A 20,226-nucleotide genomic window follows, 5' to 3' on the forward strand; every position below is an offset into this window, starting at 1 on the left:
GAGCCCTGAGCCTGGGACACAGTGCGGCCAGCAGAGGGGAGCGGAGAGCCCAAAGCTTAGCCAGGGGTGCACAGTGAACGCAAGCTCCTTCCTGGGTGCGTGCTAGGACTGGGAGCAGGAGCCTGTCACCCAGTCACCCCACCCACTCACGTTCCCAGACACTTGTAACAGGCCAAACCTGTTGGAGCCGCTAGCCCGCCTCTCTGCCCGGGGGTGGCCCTGCTTGTCCAAGGAGGGGGTGCGACCCACCCCAGGCAGGTCTGAGCAGTGAGAGGAGACGTGTGGGTCTAGGAGCCCCTGGGCAACTGGCTCTGATCTCCACATATAGCTCGGGCAGCAGGCCCGAACAGGCCCGAGGAGAGCAGCTGGGACCCATGGGACTCAGCCATCTGACTGCCAGCTCCCCTCCCTGTCCTGGGCCTCTCCCCTGTCCCAGGGCTGGTCCTCATGTCCCATGTTTGTCTTTCTTCCACAGGACAGAAGCGACTTTGTCTGTACAAAGTGCAAACTGGTCTCCATATTGGAAGAGAAGGTCCGAGATCTGGAGAAACAAGTATCAATCCTGCATTGCATAAGAGAAAATGAAGATTTCCTGGACAGACGTCGGGATATGCGTCTACGGGCACAACGTTCTGAAGAATCAGAGCAGGCTGCGCAGTGGGAACAGAGGGACGGTGAAGAAATTTGGCAGCATGTGACCTCCAGAAGAAGAAAGAGGAGCGTCCACGTACCAGCAATGCAGATACGGGTGAGCAACCGTCTTCATGTTCTCTCCACAGGTACTAATGCGGAGAGTGGACTAGATGATGCATCTGAGGGAAGGGAGCAGAAGGAGACTCCACCGATTGGAAGGTATGAGATGCACTGTCCTAGGGATGGGGGTTCCACGGCCACCGCTCCCAAGAGAAGGAGGCGGATGGTGGTGGTCGGGGACTCCCTCCTCAGGGGGACTGAGTCATCTATCTGCTGCCCCGACCGAGAAAACCGAGAGGTCTGCTGCTTGCCAGGAGCTAGGATACACGATGTGACAGAGAGACTGCCGAGACTCATCAAGCCCTCGGATCGCTACCCCTTCCTGCTTCTCCACATGGGCACCAATGATACTGCCAAGAATGAAGCGGATCATTGCAGACTACGTGGCTCTGGGAAGAAGGATAAAGGAGTTTGAGGCGCAAGTGGTGTTCTCGTCCATCCTCCCTGTGGAAGGAAAAGGCCTGGGTAGAGACCGTCAAATCGTGGAAGTCAACGAATGGCTACGCAGGTGGTGTCGGAGAGAAGGCTTTGGATTCTTTGACCATGGGATGGTGTTCCAAGAAGGAGGAGTGCTAGGCAGAGACGGGCTCCACCTAACGAAGAGAGGGAAGAACATCTTTGCAAGCAGGCTGGCTAACCTAGTGAGGAGGGCTTTAAACTAGGTTCACCGGGGGAAGGAGACCAAAGCCCTGAGGTAAGTGGGGAAATGGGATACCAGGAGGAAGCACAAGCAGGATAGCGCAAGAGGAGAGGACTCCTGCCTCATACTGAGAAAGCAGGATGATCAGCCAGTTATCTTAAGTACCAGGCAAATTGGTTGAAACTGTAGTGAAGAACAGAATTATCAGACACATAGATGAACACAATTTGTTGGGGAAGAGTCAACATAGTTTTTGTAAAGGGAAATCATGCCTCACCAATCTACTAGAATTCTTTGAGAGGGTCAACAAGCATGTAGACAAGGGTGATCCAGTGGATACAGTGTACTTGGACTTTCAGAAAGCCTTTGACACGATCCCTCTTAAGCAAAGTCCTCTCATGGATTGGTAACTGGTTAGAAGATAGGAAACAAAGGGTAGGAATAAATGGTCAGTTTTCAGAATGGAGAGAGATAAATAGTGGTGTCCCCTGGGGTCTGTACAGGGCCCACTCAGAGCCCATTTCTGACCCTTGTGCCTTGGGTATCCCTGCATGGGTCTCTGGCCCTTGCATCCCGGGTGGTCCTCAAGCCGCCAGCCCAGGGCTGGGCACAGCGCCCAGGGCCTTACCACAAGCCTCTCCTGGCTCCGCTCACTCACCAGACAGCAGAAGGGCTGGGACCTCCTCTGGCAAGGGGGCAGGAAGCTGCCCCAGGGCCCAGCCACGCTGACACTTCCCCACAAGGTGCTATTTGCACTTATTGCATTAGCCGCCTGGTGAGCTGGACCCAGTCCACAGACCCTGACGCTGTCCACACGGGGCCACCAGGAGATATCGGACAGCACCGACTCCAACTCGTTCCTGGCCTGGGCCTGGATCAGAGCCAGCACCCCCTAGAGGGGAAAGGGCCCTGCCCATTCCCTGACCCTCTGAGCCAGCCAGCCAGCCCTGCACCCTGGGACCAGATAGGAGCTGGCGCCTCCTAGAGGGGAAAGGCCCATTTCCCATTCTCACCCCACCCCACACACACACCCGAGCAAGCCCGCCCTCCCCACTCCCCAGGGCTGGATTGGAGTAGGCCCATATCCCATTCCCTGCCCCCGTGAACCAGCTGCATGCTCTGGGCCTGGATCAGAGCCAGCACCCCATAGAGGGGAAAGGGCCTATGTTTCCCCCCCCCCCCCCCCAGCCAGCCAGTGCCCCACCCTTGGGCCGGAGCGGAGCAGGCACCCCTAGAGGGGAAAGGCCCTGTTCCAGGCCGGACGCCCCATTGCAGTGGCTCAGCGAGGGGCGTGTACCTGAGGTGCTGCCCATGCACTCCGGAGTTGGGTGCTGTTGAGGTGGGAGCTCGGCACCTTGCAGGCTTCTCTCAGGGATTTCCTCCGACTCAGCCCTCTCGGCAGTGTTGTTTGCTCAGTGCTTCACCCCGGCAATCCCCGTGGGCGGGTGGAGCCAATTGGGGCACAGCAGGGAGGACGGGACGGCTCCCCGCCTCTGTGGAAAGACAAAGCGGGGTGAAAAATGTACAGCAGGGCAGCGCCTCGGAGATGGGGGTGATTGCCAGGGGGCGCTGTGAGCACCCCAGAGAGCTGGGCACAGCCGCACCACTGGTGCCGCCTCACTGGGGAACAGTGCTCCCTGGGAACCCCCCTCCCCTCACACCGCCCCCCCGGGACCCTGCCCTGGGTAACCCCCTCCCCTCACACCGCACACCCTGGGACCCTGCCCTGGGAACCCCACTCCCCTCACACCACCACCCCTGGGACCCTGCCCTGGGAACCCCCCTCACACCACCACTCCTGGGACCCTGCCCTGGGAGCCCCCCTCCCCTCACACCGCCCCCCCCAGGATCCCCTCTCCCCTCACACTGCCCCCCCCCCATGGGAACCTGCCCCAGAGATTGAATTTCCGGGGCTCAGGCAGATTCCCACCCATCAACTTGGCTGGGATTAGTCATGATCTGATTCTGAAAACCCCACACCCTAATAATCCCACAGAATCCTGTGTGGGAGGTGGCACAGCTGGGCCCCTGTGCTAGCACGTCTACCCCTCCCACCGGCATGCCTGATCCTTGTCCTGCTAATTACCTCTCCTGTAAGCGAGGGGTAGTGGCAGTGGTGCCCCAGGTACAGAAGGGAAACTGAGGCACCAGGACAGGAAGCAGCCAGGCCAAAGTCACCTCCAGGAGCTAATGTCCGGGCAAGAGGGCTCCAGGCCCTGCACAGGGGTGAGACCCAGATGGCCTTGCCTTGCTCCCCCAGTGCTCTGCATAGGGAGACCCAGTGTTGCCTATGAATCCCCCCGCCGTCACTAAAGCAAGGCTGCCAGCCCTGCCTGCAGGGGTGGGGGGCTCTGCAGGGTCTGTGCTGTGTGAATTGCCCAGCACATCTCCTGCAGCCGGCTGTGGGCCAGGACGCAGCCTGCACCCCCAATCTGGGGGCAGACTTAAGGCACCCAGGCCTGGCCATTCCCAGCCTTTCCCACTGGTTGTGGATTGAGTTTAACCCGAGTCCCCTGCCTTTCCAGTGTGGATGGGGCCCTGTCGCTGCCTCCCCCCCCAGGCCCCAATCCCCTCGCCCCCCAGGACTAAGTGCCCAGCTCCTCAAAGGTCTTTCAGCTCCCAACATCCACTGAAATCAAACCCCACCAGCCCTTTGAGGAGCTGGACCCAAGTTCTTGGCCTTCATTTGCTCTTAATGGTCGTAAATGGCCCAGGGCCGTTGGCTCTTGTAGGGCTGCCCTGGGGAGACCTGCCGAAGGCCTGTGCCAGCAGAAACGAGAGGGGGAGCAGGTCCCCGGGGGAGGGCGGAGCTGACTTAGCACTGAATGGAGGGGGGAATCCCCACCCCCGTCAACCGCTCAGGCAGGGGGTAGTCCCAGCTGCCGGCCCAGCCCGAGCTGCGTGGGAGGCGCAGGGCTGGCACACCGCACAGGACGCCAGCCAAGCGGATCGGCAGAGGTGGAGGTGCTGTAAGGCCAGCTCAGTGCTTCCTCCTCATCCCAATGCTGCATCTGCAACACAGGGCTCTTCCAGCCAGGGCGCCTTGGGATCCAGCAGCCTCCGTCCCTCCCTGGGCGGGGGTCAGACACAGCAGGGGGCTGCAGGAGGCCGCCCCTCTGCAGACGCCCTGTGTATTAAACAGTAACTATTAAAAAAAAAATAACTTTTCTGCTTATACTGTAACAATAATTTTGATACAAATGTGTTTTAGTCTGAATTTTAAAGCGGTGAGAAAAAGTCAATGCATTTTAAACAACGGTTATACATTTCACATTTGAAATAGTGTTAAATAAAAAACAAATGTTTAATTTATAAGGGGGGGGTCACATTCAGAGGCAGGCAGTGTGAAAGGGGTCGCCATCGCCAATACAAACAGTTTGAGAACCACTTGTCTAGGGATGGGGCGCTCTGCTATCGGGGAGAAGGGGAAACCAGCTCTGGTCAGCTTTATTTGCGTCAGATTTCGAGCCGGCTTAGCCACAATTCCGTGTGTTGCGCAGTTTGCTCAGAGTTGGTTTCTGTGTCAATTGTCTAAAGGATTGTGCCATGTAGGGGGGGAGGGAGAGCTCAGTGGTTTGAGTATTGGCCTGCTAAACCCAGGGTTGTGAGTTCAATCCTTGAGGGGGCCATTTAGGGAACTGGGGCAAAAATCTGTCTGGGGATTGGTCCTGCTTTGAGCAGGGGGTGGGACTAGATGACCTCCTGAGGTCCCTTCCAACCCTGACATTCTATGATTCTGCTTGGGCCCAGGCCAGCGGCATCGTGCTGTGCCCGGGGAGAGGGGTCACTCCAAGCCTGTTGCTGGTGGACTTTGGTTGGGTAAGGAAATCCTACTCATGCGAGAGGAAAGTTGTATTGCAGAAAGCAGAGGCGGTTTGCCCTCCATGTAGAAGCAGGTGTTGTCCGTGAGTTGCGCCTAACCAGCCGGGGTAGCTTTGCAGCAGGGCCCGAGAACCCAGGGGAGCAGCAGGTGACTCTGACTCAGTTGGAGCACGCGCCCTAAGGCGCAGCTGGAGCACCGCCTCGTTCCAACAGCCTGTGGAGAAAGCAGGTGTGTGGGGGCGAATGTACCGCAAGCACGGGTGGAATTTGATGAGCCGATTGTGCGCTCGGAGGAGCACAAAGTGAAGCAAGGCTCCTGGGAGTGTCAGGTCGGGTAGCGAAGCCAGCAATGAATGCAGCTCTTCTGCACAACTGGCACTTCCGCGGGTGGGGCGCATCGCACCCCAAGAAGGGGGGAAGTCCAGACCCTCCTAAAAGAGACGCTCTCGTCCCATGGCCAGGCCCAGGTAATGACAGAGAGCTCAAGCCCATCCTTGGATTTCGAGTGGGACCCAGGAAGCGTCGCGGCGCTAGAAGATCCCAGGAACGCCACACTGCAACCCACGACGCTGAGTCAGCCGTGCAATGAACGAGCGAGCCAGGCACCTTCGAGGGGCGGTGGAGGGTCACCGGACAGCGCTCATGAAAGGGCAGCGGGATTGCGCAGGATGAGCCCTGCAGGAGGGTTGCCACGCTTGGAGAAGCAGCGAGCTCTGGGCAAGTAACACACTCCGAGCTCAGCAGAGAGACTGGCGCTCTGGAGGCGATGAGCGGGTCCTGGAGCCGGCCCGTCGTGTGCCAGGGAGCGTGGCTGCGGCAGCCTGGCCAGGGGGCGCCCCAGTAGAGGTGCTGAGCTGGCCTCTGCATGGAGCCTGGCTGGAGCAGCAACGGCACAAAGCGGAGTTAGCCCTGACTCAAGGTATGTTCACACCACTCCAGCAGGCTGGGTGGGCAGCACGTCTGCAGTAGGGCTAAGAGATCTGGACTTGGCTAAGGCAGACAGAGGCTCCCTGAATCCAGGGAGGAGGGGAGCAGGGGATGGGCAGGGAGCAGGCTCCAGAAGCACGGAGCTGGGCTTGGCTGGTTTTCTTGTTTGGAAATATACAGAGAGGGGCTCTGGGTTTTCCCATCTCCTGCAATAGAGGGAGCCTTGGGGGTCCGTGTTCCCCATGGCACTGAGCGCCTGTGAGGGGGGGAGGGCCAAGGGGCAGCAGGGGGCACGTTAATGTCCCGAGGTCAGAAATAGGAGCCGGGCAGCAGGAGGGAACTCTAGTTTGATTTCTTTTACAGCCTGAGCCTGGAGCTTGTTGCTCTCCCAGGCACCTGGCAGATGGGTTCACACAGACATGTGCACACCTGTGCACACCCACACACCTGTGCCTACACATGCACACCCACCCACACACACCTGTATCCACACACACACACACATACACCCACACGCGCACACCCCCAGGCATGCCTGCACCCACACACCCACACACACTCAGGCACACCTGCACCCACATGCACACACCCCTAGGCATACCTGCACCCACCTACCCACACACTCAGGCACACCTGCACCCCCCCACACACATGCAGGCACACCTGCACCCACATGCACACACACACACATGCAGGCACACCTGCACCCACACGCACACACCCCTAGGCACACCTGCACCCCCCCACACACACACACTCAGGCACACCTGCACCCCCCACACACACCCCTAGGCACACCTGCACCCACATGTGCACACACTCAGACACACCTGCACACCCCCCCACACACACACACACTCAGGCACACCTGCATCCAGATGCGCACACCCCTAGGCACACCTGCACCCACCCCCACACACTCAGGCACACCTACACACACACACCCTCAGGCACACCTGCACCCACATGCGCACAAGTTCTCCCAACACCAGGGGCACCCGGCCCCTTTGTAGCTCTCTAAGAGGATGGAAGGTGCTGGCTACGCACACCCCCTTATGTGGGGGAAGCCAGACAGCCAGGGAAGCCGTGTGCTCTCACTCTCTGGGGCTGCCCAGCCAGCCCCTCAGCTGGGGCTTGTCAGGGTGGGTAGCGGGGCCCTGCCCCAAGTTCCTATGCCCCCTCTGCTCATCTGGCTGGCCATTCTGCCCACAGGCTGCCCACACCAACAGTGCCATCCCAGGCCGGGGCTTTGGAAGCCAGGGCAAGGCCCCGGGCAGCTTCCCCCCCCCCCCGAGCGAGGGCCCGGCCACTGCCCACCTGTACAGCTGCTTGGCAGGACGCTGTGGGAATTGCCAGGTGCATCCCTGACAGCAGGAACAAAGGCGGGCGATCGAGTTACTCATTCCCTGGGCACGGTGCCCAACCCGGCTGCGCTGCCCCAGCCAACCTATCCAGCCCAGCTGAGGCCCCCGCAGTGAAGGCTCTCCCTGCCTTTCCGCGGGGTCCCCCCATTGCGGTGTCCACCCGCCTCCTCCTCGGCACCATCCCTGGCAGCGAGCTCCCACCTCACCCCTCCTGCTGGGGGGGAGGGGAGGGGCGACTCCACCAGCAGCTCCCGCGCCATGCCAGTCTCTGTGCTGGAGTGCGGGCCCCTTGCCTCAGCGCCCCCTGCCCCTTACCGCCTCACTGCTGAGCCCACAGGGAAGGGCCTTGCTGATCTGGCACAGGACCCAGCCACCAGCTTCACCTGCCAGCCTCGCTACTGGTTGGATGGCTGCCCGAAACCAAAGGAGCTGATTGGCCGTGCCAGGGCAGGGGGTGGGAAGCAGCCCTCAAACCTCACCAGGGTTATCCCATAGAGTCAGCCCCGGGGCCCATCTAACCTGGTGTCCCAGCTCCAGCCAGCTGCTTCAGGACAGCCCCAGAATGCCTGCAGTTATGGGACAGCTGCTCCCACCTGGTGCTATCTAGTAGCAGGGAGTTCCAGAGGTCAGTCCCCCAAAGTGTAAAATAACACTGAATTTCCTGCCCCTATTTTGAATGCCCCTTGATGCTGAAGTTATCTAAACAGACCCCATTCTAATCTTCTAGTGCTCCCCCGCCACACCCACCCGCCAGCGTCACCCCAAGCGCACTTCCCAGCCATGCCCACCCATGGTGTCACACCAAATGCGCTCCCCAGCTAAGCCCATTGGCCAGTGTCACCCCAAGCACACTCCCCAGCCATGCCCACCCATGGTGTCACACCAAAAGTGCTCCCCAGCCCTACCCACTGACCAGTGTCACACTGAGAGCTCTCCCAAGCCATGCCCACCTGACACCGAGAATGCCCCCAACCATCATCGCCTCTCACACTAAGAACCCCTGGCCCCCCCCACTTGCTAGTGGCACACTGAGAGCACCCCTCCCCCGTCACACCCACCTGCCGGTGGCACACGGAGCGTGCTGCCTCACCACCTCTGGCACCATGTAGGGCACATTCCCCCTTGCCATGTTGAGCTGCCGTTGTCACCCTGAAGCAGCCACACATAACCGAACTGCAGCAAACGAATGCTCCCCCGTCTGGCTTTCCCCTTTGGCCTCGGGGAGAGTGCACTGGGCTGGGGTCCAGGAGACCAGGACCTGAAGGCTGGCCACTCCTGGGGGCCACCTCGCCCCACGTACACACCTCCTGCACCAGCGGGGAAGGATTCAGCCCAGGAGGCTGCCATGTTAGCCAGATTGTAGAGGGCTCCACGCCCCCAGAGCGCAACGTCTGGAGGTTGGGGAAGGGAAGCAGGCTGGGGGCAGCAGCCTGGCAACGGGCCTGCAGAGAGGGGGCGGGGGAGGCATTGCACTGGTACGGCCCTGCCCCCTTGAACTGCGCTGCCCCTAGGGGCCGGACTGGGGGCTGCTGGGTGCCTGGGCCCCCGGGGAGCTGGCGCCACTCAGCTTCTGGTGGCCCTAGTAAATCCCCCTCTGTGAGCTGGTACGTGAGTGTCAATGGGAGCCCCGCGCTGATAGCTCAGAGAGCACAGAGCACCTGCGGCGCACCAGTCAGCCAGAGTGGAGGGGTGTGCGCCCCACATCTCCCCCAGCCACAGTGGGGCAGTGTGGAGTTCGTGCTCAGCTGTGGAGGCAGAAATGCAGGTGTAACCCACCCTCTGTAGTTGGCCCTGGCGCGCCCGCTGCTGGAATCTGGAGCCCAGATCTGGAGCGCACACTTCCAGAAGGGTGCTGATACATTGGAGAGGGGTCAGAGAATGATTAGGGGATTGGAAAACCTGCCTTGGAGTGATAGACTCCAGGAGCTCAATTTATTTAACTTAACAAAGAGCAGGTTAAGGGATGACTTGATCACCGTCTGTAAGTACCTAGGTGGGGAACAAATATGTAATAATGGTCTTATCAGTCTAGCAGAGAAAGGCCTAACATGATCCAGTGGCTGGAAGTTGAAACTAGACAAATTCAGACTGGAAATAAGGTGTCAAGGTTTAACAGGGAGGGTAATTAACCATTGGAACAATTTACCAAGGGTTGCAGTGGATTCGGCATCACTGACAATGTTTAAATCAAGATTGGCTGTTTTTCTCAAAGCTCTGCTCTAGGGATTATTTTGGGGGCAGGTCCCTGGCCTGTGTTGTAGGAGGTCAGACTAGATGACCACAGTGGTCCTTTCTGGCCTTCGAATATATGAATCTTCCAGTATGTTACATGGCTTCCTGCTAGTGGCTGGGTCAGAGAGGATAACAACCAACTACTGCAGTCAGCTAGTGCAGCTCCTCCTGGAGTGCAGGTGCCAGCGGTCTGTGCTGCAGGGCTGAAGGCTCTGGACTCACCCCCAGCTGGCTGCGGGGCCATGTGGTAGGAGGGCAGGGGAGTTGCTGCAGGCTCTGGGCTCATGGCTGTGGAGCTGCGTGGGGGTTGGTGCAGCTGTACTTGGTGGAGTTTCTCGCCTGAGTTTTTCTTTTAGGAAATTCCACAGGACCAGGATGTGGCAGAGGTGGCCAAGGATGGCAGTTGGGCGCTAGGAGATGGCCGCAGGCCAGCCGCCTGGGCAATCTTCCCACTGCCCCTTGCACAATTGCACCATGATGGTTTGTAATCACAGGGGCACAGGCCCAATTGCCCAGACTCCCACCTCCATTCAGTGCAAAGGAAGGATGGGAATAGGGCTGCTGGTATAACAAGCAGGCTCAGCCGGGCGTTGTGGGCTGGAGGCACGGACCACTGGGTGGGTTCTCTGGCCTGTGTGATGCAGGAGGTCGGCTTAGCTGATCTAAAGGTCTCTCCGGGCCTGAACATCTGTGAATCTGTTCAACATCCCTTCAGTGCACGGCCCTCGCCTCTTTCCTGGCACCAGACAGACGAGCCTGCCCTGGATGGGGAACTGAGAATGAAAGCTGGTGGCTGTTCCACCAGATGCAGCCCCGGAAAGGGAATTTGGTAAGCATGTGACTTGCTGCAGAAAGGGAAGTTGGGGCAAGTGAAACCTGCCCGAAGCTGCGTGGTGTCAGCTGGGTGAGCTGCTCCCGCCTGCTGCGAGTGGCTGGCCTTTGCGCTGCAAGCTCACTTCCTGAGCAGGGGCTGATGTTCACTGCATGCGACACCCCTGGGGCAAACCCCTCCAGGGCACAAGAGCAGCCAGGCCCCACTGAATACGCCTGCTGCTGCTCGGGGCAGCATGGCAGGAATTTCCCACAATCCTCTGGAGCTGCTCCCATCCTAGCATGCTGTGGAGCAGCACAGGCCCTTCAAGTGGCCAACAAGGGCAGCCCATGGCTGGGCGGAGCAGCTGAGCTTTGTCTGGGGAGGTGCCAAGGCCCTGCCCCTAGTTTTAGCTTCAAGTCCCACCCCAGAACAGGCTACTCCTGGGGCCGGGCTAGGGGAGGGCAGATGCAAAGGAGGCGGGGGCTGGGGTATCTGGATAGGCAGAGGGGGTGGGGGAAAAGACATTGAGCAGCCAGTAAAAGGGGAGACTCAGCACATAAGTGAGGCAGTGCTGGGACTAGCGACCCACGGCTGGGGCGCCGCATGGGCAGAGATGGCCGCACTAGGGCAGATGGTGAACATACCAAGCAGAGAAGGAACCTGTATCAGACACCTGTCCTGACAGGCACCTTCCCCAGTGGTGGCGCTCCCCCCACCACTCACCGGGCGATTGGGTTTGGGGAAGCTGTGTGGGGCCTGGGGCTCTGGACCTGGGGCACTCTGTCAGCTGTGGAGTTCTGAACCCATTGCCCCAGGGCCTGCTGGGCTGGCAGAGCTCACTGCAGAGACCCCGCTTGGCGTGCTCGCTTGTGGACTTGCTCTTGTGCCGCCTGGCCTGGTCATCCTCTTGGTAAGGGTCCCTCTGATGGGTGCTGGCTGGAGACCAGTGCCAGGCTGAACATCAGCACTGCAGCCCACAGGGATGCAAGTATATAGGGGGCGCTCTCCCCTGGCAGTCAGTGCTGGCCCAGTGCCCCAGGTCAGCACTAGGGGGCGCTGTGTTGAGATCCTTTGGGAACTCCGGGAGCTGGGCCTTGAAGAAAAGCTCCAAATATCGAGAGCTGGCGCTAAGATTGGCACTTGCTGTGTCTGTACTTACGAGAAAAGGGAGCAGGAGGCCACACTGCCCCATCCCCATCCCCATCCCCAAATGCAGGCTGCTCCAGCTCTTTCCCTCTGAGATTTCCCCAGTGCCTAGAGACCGCCATGGAGATCAGGGCCTCCTGCCTGGCAATGGCCAGGGCTCTCCCTGCCATGTGACCCTGGGGAGGTGTGGGGGCAGTTCCTGTGATCCCCTCCCATCCCAGTGCACCACCAGGCCAAGATCTAAGTCCGTCTTTGCCCCCTGTTGCAGCTACTGACTGGGACTGGTCCCCTCCCCTTATACAGGCCCTTCAGCAAGTATGTGTATGTGCGGGCGGGGGGGGGGGGGGGGCTTCCTGTTCACCCCCAGGGCAGGTGGAGGGTCAGCCCCATCTTGCTGCCAGCGGATCAGAGCCAATTTGTTCCCAGCCCTGACCCCATATTGACCCCAACACCCTTGGGAACCGGCAGCACCTAGGGTGGGTGCCACTTCCCACATGGGGCAATGATGCCCCCTTAACTCTGCCCTGCTGGGTGCTCACCTCGGGGGGCCATGAGGTATTTGCTGGGCGAGTCCCCACTGCTGCCCCTGCAGGGGCCAGAGTTAAGGAGATGTGGGCAGAGTTAAGGTGATGGAGGAGCAGTGCCGGAGCTGAGTCCCCGCACCAGTAGCAAGTGCCCTCGTGTCATCATAATATTCCAGGGCAGGGGCTGTAACTGGGTGTCCCTCAGCAATCAGGTCCTGGGGGGCAGGGGGACGCGGGAGGGGGAACGGATCGTACCCCTCTATCTCCATCCCAAGGGGCAACCTTGATGGAGGCAACAGCGCGGAGGCCGGCCGGGCGGGTCCTGCCACTTTAAGACATGCCCCCCCTCCCTCCTCCCGGCCGAAAGGGGAAGTGCTGGCCGCTCCCTCCCCCGGCCCGGGTCCCAGCCCGGCCCGGAGCCTGCGGGATTCACCAGCGCCATGGAGTCAGGTACCGGGGCGGCACCTGCGCTTGATCCCCCCTCCGCCCCTCCCTGCACCCCCTTCCTTCCCTCCCTCCTTCTCCTCCTGCCCTATTCTCCTCCCCCTGTTTGTTCTCCTCCTCCCCTCCCCAGCCCAAGAACCCCTGCAACTGCCCCACCCCGACGTGCTCCTCCCCCCCCACCCCCGCTACCGCCCCCGCCGTTGGTGCCTCTTGTTGGGGCAGAATCTGCTCATTCTTGGGTTTTTCTGTGTCAGACGGAACTTCCTGAATCCCCTCCCCTCCCCCACCCACCCTGCCCCCAAACCACGGGGCTGCGGGTCGGGGGTGAGGGGCACTGGCAGAGCAGTGTGGGGAGCCCAGGGCTGGGATAGCAGGGGGTGTCGGGAGTGAGGGGCACTGGCAGAGCAGTGTGGGGAGCCCAGGGCTGGGATAGCAGGGGGTGTCGGGAGTGAGGGGCACGGCAGAGCAGTGTGGGGAGCCCAGGGCTGGGATAGCAGGGGGTGTCGGGAGTGAGGGGCACGGCAGAGCAGTGGGGGATCCAGGGCTGGGATAGCAGGGGGGTGTCGGGAGTGAGGGGCACTGGCAGAGCAGTGTGGGGAGCCCAGGGCTGGGATAGCAGGGGGTGTCGGGAGTGAGGGGCACTGGCAGAGCAGTGGGGGATCCTGGGCTGGGATATTAGGGGGGTGTCGGGAGTGAGGGGCACTGGCAGAGCAGTGTGGGGAGCCCAGGGCTGGGATAGCAGGGGGTGTCGGGAGTGAGGGGCACTGGCAGAGCAGTGTGGGGAGCCCAGGGCTTGGATAGCAGGGGGTGTCGGGAGTGAGGGGCACTGGCAGAGCAGTGTGGGGAGCCCAGGCTGGGAGAGCAGGGGGTGTCGGGAGTGAGGGGCACTGGCAGAGCAGTGTGGGGATCCCAGGGCTGGGATAGCAGGGGGTGTCGGGAGTGAGGGGCACTGGCAGAGCAGTGGGGGATCCAGGGCTGGGATAGCAGCGGGTGTCGGGAGTGAGGGGCACTGGCAGAGCAGTGGGGGATCCAGGGCTGGGATAGCAGGGGGTGTCGGGAGTGAGGGGCACTGGCAGAGCAGTGGGGGATCCAGGGCTGGGAGCGCAGAGGGTGTCAGGAGTGAGGGGCACTGGCAGAGCAGTGGGGGATCCAGGGCTGGGATAGCAGGGGGTGTCGGGAGTGAGGGGCACTGGCAGAGCAGTGGGGGATCCAGGGCTGGGATAGCAGGGGGTGTCGGGAGTGAGGGGCACTGGCAGAGCAGTGGGGGATCCAGGGCTGGGAGCGCAGAGGGTGTCGGGAGTGAGGGGCACTGGCAGAGCAGTGGGGGATCCAGGGCTGGGAGAGCAGGGGGTATCGGGAGTGAGGGGCAGTGGCGGTGCTGTGACCAGGTCGTGGCACTTTCCCCATTCCTGTCTCTCTCTCTCCCGTGTCTGTGGCCCTGCAGGCAGCAATGTCAACGCAGCGATGGAGAAGGACCCCGATCGCTACCAGGAGGCCATGGGCAATGGGGTGGCAGCTGATGGACTGGTGGCGGGAGCTGGTGACGTGCCTATTCTGGATGTGGGGGAGGCGCAGGTGAGACCCCAATTCCCTGCTGAGCCTGTCTGGCTGTGTGCTATGTCTTGGCAGCTGTGGGCCGAGGAGGGTCAGAGCCGAGCTGGGCGAGGGCCAGCCGGGCCCCTCAGTGCTTCCAGCCCGAGGGGTGTTGCTGTCTGGCGGGGGTGTGGATGGGGATTGGTGGGCAAGGAGCGCAGCTGCTGTGCTGGCAGTTCCAGAAGTGCCTGGCAGAGCCCCACCACGGAGCAGCGTGGGGAGCAGAGTGAGGGGCTGGCCCCTGGGAAAAGGGTTCCTGGGTCTGGCCCCACCTCCCTCATGGCTCCCTGGTTCTCCTCAGCTGGATGACTTTGTGGGTGCCAACCCCGACTATAACGAGGAGGAGGAGGAGCGCAAGTACTTCCGCCGCAAGCGCCTCGCCGTCATCAAAAACGTGCTGGCCGCCAGCCTGGGCGGGATGCTGACCTATGGAGTCTACCTGGGTATGGCCCGCCCTCTGCCCTGCCCCGCCCATTGCCCCCCAGGCGTCTAGCTGGGTATGGCCCGCCCACTGCCCTGCACTAGCCCCGCCCACTGCCCCATCCCTTTCCTGTCCCCACCCACTTCCCCCCAGGCATCTACCTGGGTATGGTCCGCCCACTGCCCCACATCGACCCCTCCCACTGCCCCCCAGGCATCTACCTGGGTATGGCCGGCCCACTGCCTCACCCCTCTCCTGGGCCCACCCAATGCCCCCCAGCCAGGATAGGATGCTGACCTACAGCGTCTACCAGGGTATGCTTCCCCACTATCCCTGCCTCCTGCCACCCCGCCCAACCCTCAGCCTGGGTGTCTCCCTGAGTATGGCCCACCCGCTGCTCCCTCCCTGGGCATGATGTTGGGATATGGCATCTGGGGGCCCCCTCCCGTAACTCTGCTGCTGGGTTTTTCCTGGTGCCCCCACAACTTTTCCTCTGTGTCCCCACCCCTTGCAGATACCTGCTGGGGGGTCCCTGCCACTCCACTCACTCCCTGGGTCCTGCCTCGCTGCCCCTCCAATCCCAGGAGAGTGTGGGGAGGAATGGAGGTGGGTCAGATCTCAGCCTGATTCCAAGCATCCAGGGCCCCTGCGTGGCAGCCCCTCAGCCCTGGTAACTTCCCCCATCCTTTCCCAGCCGCCCCATCCTGCAGTGGGCTGGGGAAGAGGCCCTGTCCCTCTGGGTTCAGCTCCCCCATGCGCTGGGCTGGGCTCGTGGGGTGCAGGGCAGGATTCACCCTGGTGCGTCCGCCCCCCCAGGCCTGCTGCAGATGCAGCTGATCCTGCACTACGATGAGACGTACCGGGAGGTGAAATACAGCAACATGGGGCTGCAGGACATCGACAGCAAGATGCTGATGGGCATCAACGTCACCCCCATCGTGGCTCTGCTCTACACGCCCGTCCTCATCAGGTACCTGCCCTGCCCACCAGGGCTTTGGAGCAGAGCCCGGAGCTGGAGCAGCGGAGCTGCAGGTTTTTGCCTGGAGCTGGAGCGGCGCCGGAGCACAGCTCCAAAGCCCTGCTGCCCACCAGCCCGGTCTGCAACCAGCACACCCTCCAGAGCCCGAGAGATCCCACCCCCCGAGCCAGCCCCTGCTCTGGGGCTGGATCGGAGCTGGTGCCCCCTAGAGGGGAAAGGCCCCATGTCCCATTTCCTGCCCCCCTGAGCCAGTCCCTGCCCTGGGGCTGATCAGAGCTGGTGCCCCCGCCCCCTGAGCTAGTGCCCCCTGTGGTGAGCAGACCCAAGTCCTATCCCCGGAGGCAGACAGAGCCCCAGGTCTCCCCGCGGATGGGGGGGTGGGGACGGGGACATGGGGGTCCTACTGCTGACCCGGCTCCCCATGTGGCTGCCCAGGTTCTTCGGCACCAAGTGGACCATGTTTCTGGCCGTGGGGATCTACGCCCTCTTCGTCTCCACCAACTACTGGGAGCGCTACTACACGCTGGTGCCCTCGGCCGTGGCCATCGGTGTGGCCATTGTACCCCTCTGGGCCTCCCTGGGCAACTACGTCACCCGGTGAGCTGCCATGGAGCAGGGCCCCACCTGCTGGGGGGCGGGGGGCCCTCGGGTAATGGGGCGTGGGCGTTGCTGCAGGGGGATGGGCGCTCGGGTGTTGGCGTTCCTGGGGAGGAGGGGGTGTGCCCCCCTGGTGGGCACTGTGTGGCTCATAGGGCTGCTGCTCCACGCTCCCCTCCCCCATTTCATGCTCACCATCACCCCCTGCAGGATGGCACAGAAGTACTACGAATATGTGAACTACAAGGAGGAGCATGTGCTGGAGCAGCAGCGTGCCCCACGTGGTGCCTACAACACCTACATCATCACCTTCCAGAGCCTCTTCTATGGCTGCTTCCACGTGAGGGCAGGGCCTGGGGTACTGGGGAGGGGGCAGGGAGATGGGCCGGGGGCTAGGCATTGTCTGGGCAGGGAGGAGGGTGGGGGCTGGGGGTACTGGGGAGGGGGCAGGGAGGTGGCCCATGGGCTAGGTGTTGGCTGGGCACTGATGCATGGGTACTGGGGATGGGGGAAAGCAAGGCACTGGGGAGTGGGCAGGGAGGTGGGCTAGGCACTGGGGCTGTATTGGGGGGCATGGAGCTAGGCTGGGCTTGGGAGGAGAACAGGGAGGCTGGGCGCGGGGGAGGCGCTGGGGGGGCAGGGAGGCGGGCTGGGCGCGGGGGAGGCGCTGGGGGGGGCAAGGAGGTGGGCTGGGCACAGGGGGCAGTCTGGCTGCAGCTTGGTTCTCATGTGTTGAGAAGCAGGAGGTGTGGTTGCACCAAGTCCAGGAAATGCAGTGGGCTGTGCTGGCACGGGGGCTGGCCCTGGGCAGTGCTGGGCCTCCTGTCCCGGCACAGAGCTGCGGGTGGAGTGGAGTGTGCTGGTGTCGCTGGGCTGTGGTAGGAGACCCCCACGCACACGTGGGACAGGCCCGGCCTCACCTCCTCCCTGTTCTTCTGTTCCAGCTGAGCTTCGTCTGCGCCCAGATGCCCATGCTTTTCTTCCTGAATTCGTACCTGTATGACCTGAACCACACACTCTGCAATGTGAAGAACTGCGGTGAGCATCTGCGGAGGGGCGGCATTACCCAACTAGTGCAGACTGGCTCCTCCTGTCCCGTCCTTATCCTTGCCACTTCCATTCCCCTCACCCCAGCGCTCCTGCCTGTTGCTTCCTGACACGTCTCCTGGGCACTGCCCCTGCCCCCTCCTCGCTGCCGGAGCGCCCGCCTGGAGTCCCACGCCCCCCCTCTAGGTGGGGCTCTGAGCGCCCCCTGCAGGCTGGCTGGGCTGTGACGCCATGTTTGCTCCTCAGGCACGCTGAGCAAAGGCATGCTCCCCGGCTTCAACGCCACCGTGCTGCAGAGCCTGCCGCGCAGCATCAACCTCATCATCGTCGAGAGCGTGCTCATGGGCGCAGCCTTCCTCTCCATGCTCATGGTATGGACTGGTGGGGTGGGGCAGCGGGGGCAGGGCCTTCCTCTCCATCCTCATGGTACGGACCGTCAGGGGAGTGTGTAGGGGTCTTCCTCTCCATGCTCATGGTATGGACCAGCAGAGGAGTGTGTGGGGGTCTTCCCCTCCATGCTCATGGTATGGACTGGTGGGGTGGGGCAGCGGGGGCGGGGCCTTCCTCTCCATGCCCATGGTACGGACTGGACCTGTTGAGAAGGGATCGGGGTGGGACCTTCCTCTCCAGGGTCATGGTATGGACCGGTGGGCGGGAATGGGGGCAGGGCTTTCCTCTCCATGCTGTGCTGCTACCCCCTCCATGCTCACCACCCGAGCTCCCCCAGGTGGGTGTGGTGGGGTCAGGGAGCCCATGGTGGGAGCTGTGGAATGGGGCAGTTGCTGAAGAGGGGGATTGGTCTCCTCAGGGCTACGGCCCCCTCAGCTGTCCCCCCACACCCAGCCTGACCCACAGCCCTGGGCAGCTCCTCCCATCACTCCCTAGCTCACCCTGTGCAAGGAGTGGCAGAGCCCCCGCTTGGCACAGGGTCCCTACTCCTCCGGGTTACGGGGTCTCCCGTACTCACCCCCCGCCCCCAGGTGCTGATCCTGTGTGGCTCAGCCTATCGCCCCACGGAGGAAATCGACCTGCGCAGCATCGGCTGGGGCAACATCTTCCAGCAGCCCTTCAAGCACATGCGGGACTATCGCCTGCGCCACCTCTTCCCCTTCTTCATCTACAGCGGCTTCGAGGTGCTCTTCGTCTGCACCGGCTTCTCCCTGGTACGGCTGCGCCCCTCTCTGGGGTCCCCCGTAGGGGTTGGGGAGGCCACAGCAGAAGGGGTGGGGTACAGTGCTCTGGTGGGGGGCTGGCACAGGCAAAGGGGTGGGGGGCTGCACTATGGTGGTGGGGCTGCATGCAGAAGGGGTGGGGGATTGGATGGGGGTGCGCTCTGCTGGGGGAGCAGGGAGGCTGTGCTTTGCTGGGGGAGCAGAAGTGGGAGGGGGAGCTGCACTGGGCTGGGGAGCGGGAGGGGTGGGGGATGGGGGGCTGCACTCTGGTGGGGGGCCGGCCATGCCATGCTAACCAGCATCTGCCCCTCACCTCAGAATTACGCTGTCTGTGCCATTGGCCTGGAGAAGCTGGCCTACATCATCATGGCCTACGGCTTCTCAGCTGCGGCCTGCTCCAGCCTGACGCTGTCCATGCTGCGCCTGCCCCGCCAGGCCCCACTGTTGGCCGGAGCTGCCGTCCATGCCATCCTGCTCATCGGCCTGTTCTGCTGGGCGCCCAAGCCACGTGGCCCAGACCAAGCCCCCCTGCTCTACCTGGTGGCTGTGCTCTGGGGGCTGGGCAGCGCCCTGAACAAGACCAGCCTCAGCAGTGAGTAGCGGGGTCAGCGGAGGTGGGGTGGAGCCCCGGGCCCAATGCCAGCTGGACCCTGCTCATCGCTCCCCATGATACCTCCCCCATGGGGGGGGGGGTAGCCCAGTGGCTCTGGAATGGGGCTTTGGGTCCGTCTGTGCAGTTGGAAGCCCCCCATCTCCCTGGGCCCCAGTGGACCCAGCAACTGTGACCATGTCCAGCATGGGGGAGGAGCCGCTGTCTGATGCCCGCTGTCTGTCTGTCCGTCTGTCTGTCCCCCCGCAGCGCTCCTGGGAATGCTGTACCAAGACAAGGAGCGCCAGGACTTCGTCTTCACCATCTACCACTGGTGGCAGGCGCTGGCCATCTTTGTGGTGTACCTGTGGTCGGGGCTGCCCATGAAGGTGAGCGGGGGCTGCTCCCAGCCTGCTCTTCAGTGGGGCAGGGCACAGGGGGCTGGGTTCATGGGAGGTGCAGGCCTGACACCACGATCCCCAGGGGGGCAGGGTCCCGAGGGCAGGGTGTGTGGGACAGGAGCCATTTTCTCCAGCCATAGGGGCAATAACCCTGCTCCCCAGTGGGGCTGCAAGGACCTGGAGGCGCAGGCATAATGGGCTGAGACTTTCCTTTGGTTCTGGATCAAACTGGTTAGTCATGGGCCTGGCCCCGGCCTCAGTCAGGACAAGCCCCTTCCTGGAACTGCCTTTCCCATCATTTCCCCCTCTGGGTGAGGCAGGCAGCCTGGCTCAGGTGGTTGGGGGGGAGGGGTGGGCCCAGCTGGTGGGGGGCAGGGGTGGGGGAGAGTCCAGCCCTACCCCTGCTCAGTGTGCTCTCGCCCATCCCCTAGGCCAAGCTGTCCATCATGCTGCTGACCCTGGTGGCCTCGGTGCTCTCCTATCTGTGGATGGAGCACAAGCTGGCACGGCACGTGCTCTACCGCGTGCCCAAGATCCCCAAGCCGCGGCACAAGGTGCGGGGCTACCGCTACCTGGAGGCCGAGAACTCGGACGAAACGGGCTCGGAGGGGGAGTCTGAGCAGGACAGCGACGGGTCCCGGGAGGAGCGGGCAGGGCCCGGCGGGCAGCGGCGCCAGCAGAAGTGTGCTTACGAGCAGGCACTGGGGGAGGAGGATGGAGAGAACGTGGGCTAGGGGGCCGCCCATGCCCCCCATGCCCGC

The 20,226-nt window shown here is 62.3% G+C and overlaps 1 protein-coding gene across 1 annotated transcript; it reads left to right on the plus strand.

The window, feature by feature from the left end:
• Positions 1-12,662: 12,662 nt before the first annotated feature.
• Positions 12,663-20,199, plus strand: UNC93B1 (unc-93 homolog B1, TLR signaling regulator). Its single transcript, XM_065404171.1, has 12 exons — positions 12,663-12,672; positions 14,111-14,241; positions 14,561-14,702; positions 15,497-15,650; positions 16,095-16,256; positions 16,467-16,596; positions 17,201-17,294; positions 17,550-17,674; positions 18,284-18,466; positions 18,794-19,067; positions 19,335-19,453; positions 19,897-20,199. The coding sequence occupies exons 1-12, from the start codon at positions 12,663-12,665 to the stop codon at positions 20,197-20,199; spliced, it is 1,827 nt and encodes a 608-aa protein (XP_065260243.1).
• The last annotated feature ends 27 nt before the right edge of the window (positions 20,200-20,226 follow it).

The sequence above is a fragment of the Emys orbicularis genome, chromosome 4, assembly GCF_028017835.1.
Source record: "Emys orbicularis isolate rEmyOrb1 chromosome 4, rEmyOrb1.hap1, whole genome shotgun sequence".
Classification (NCBI taxonomy): domain Eukaryota; kingdom Metazoa; phylum Chordata; order Testudines; family Emydidae; genus Emys; species Emys orbicularis.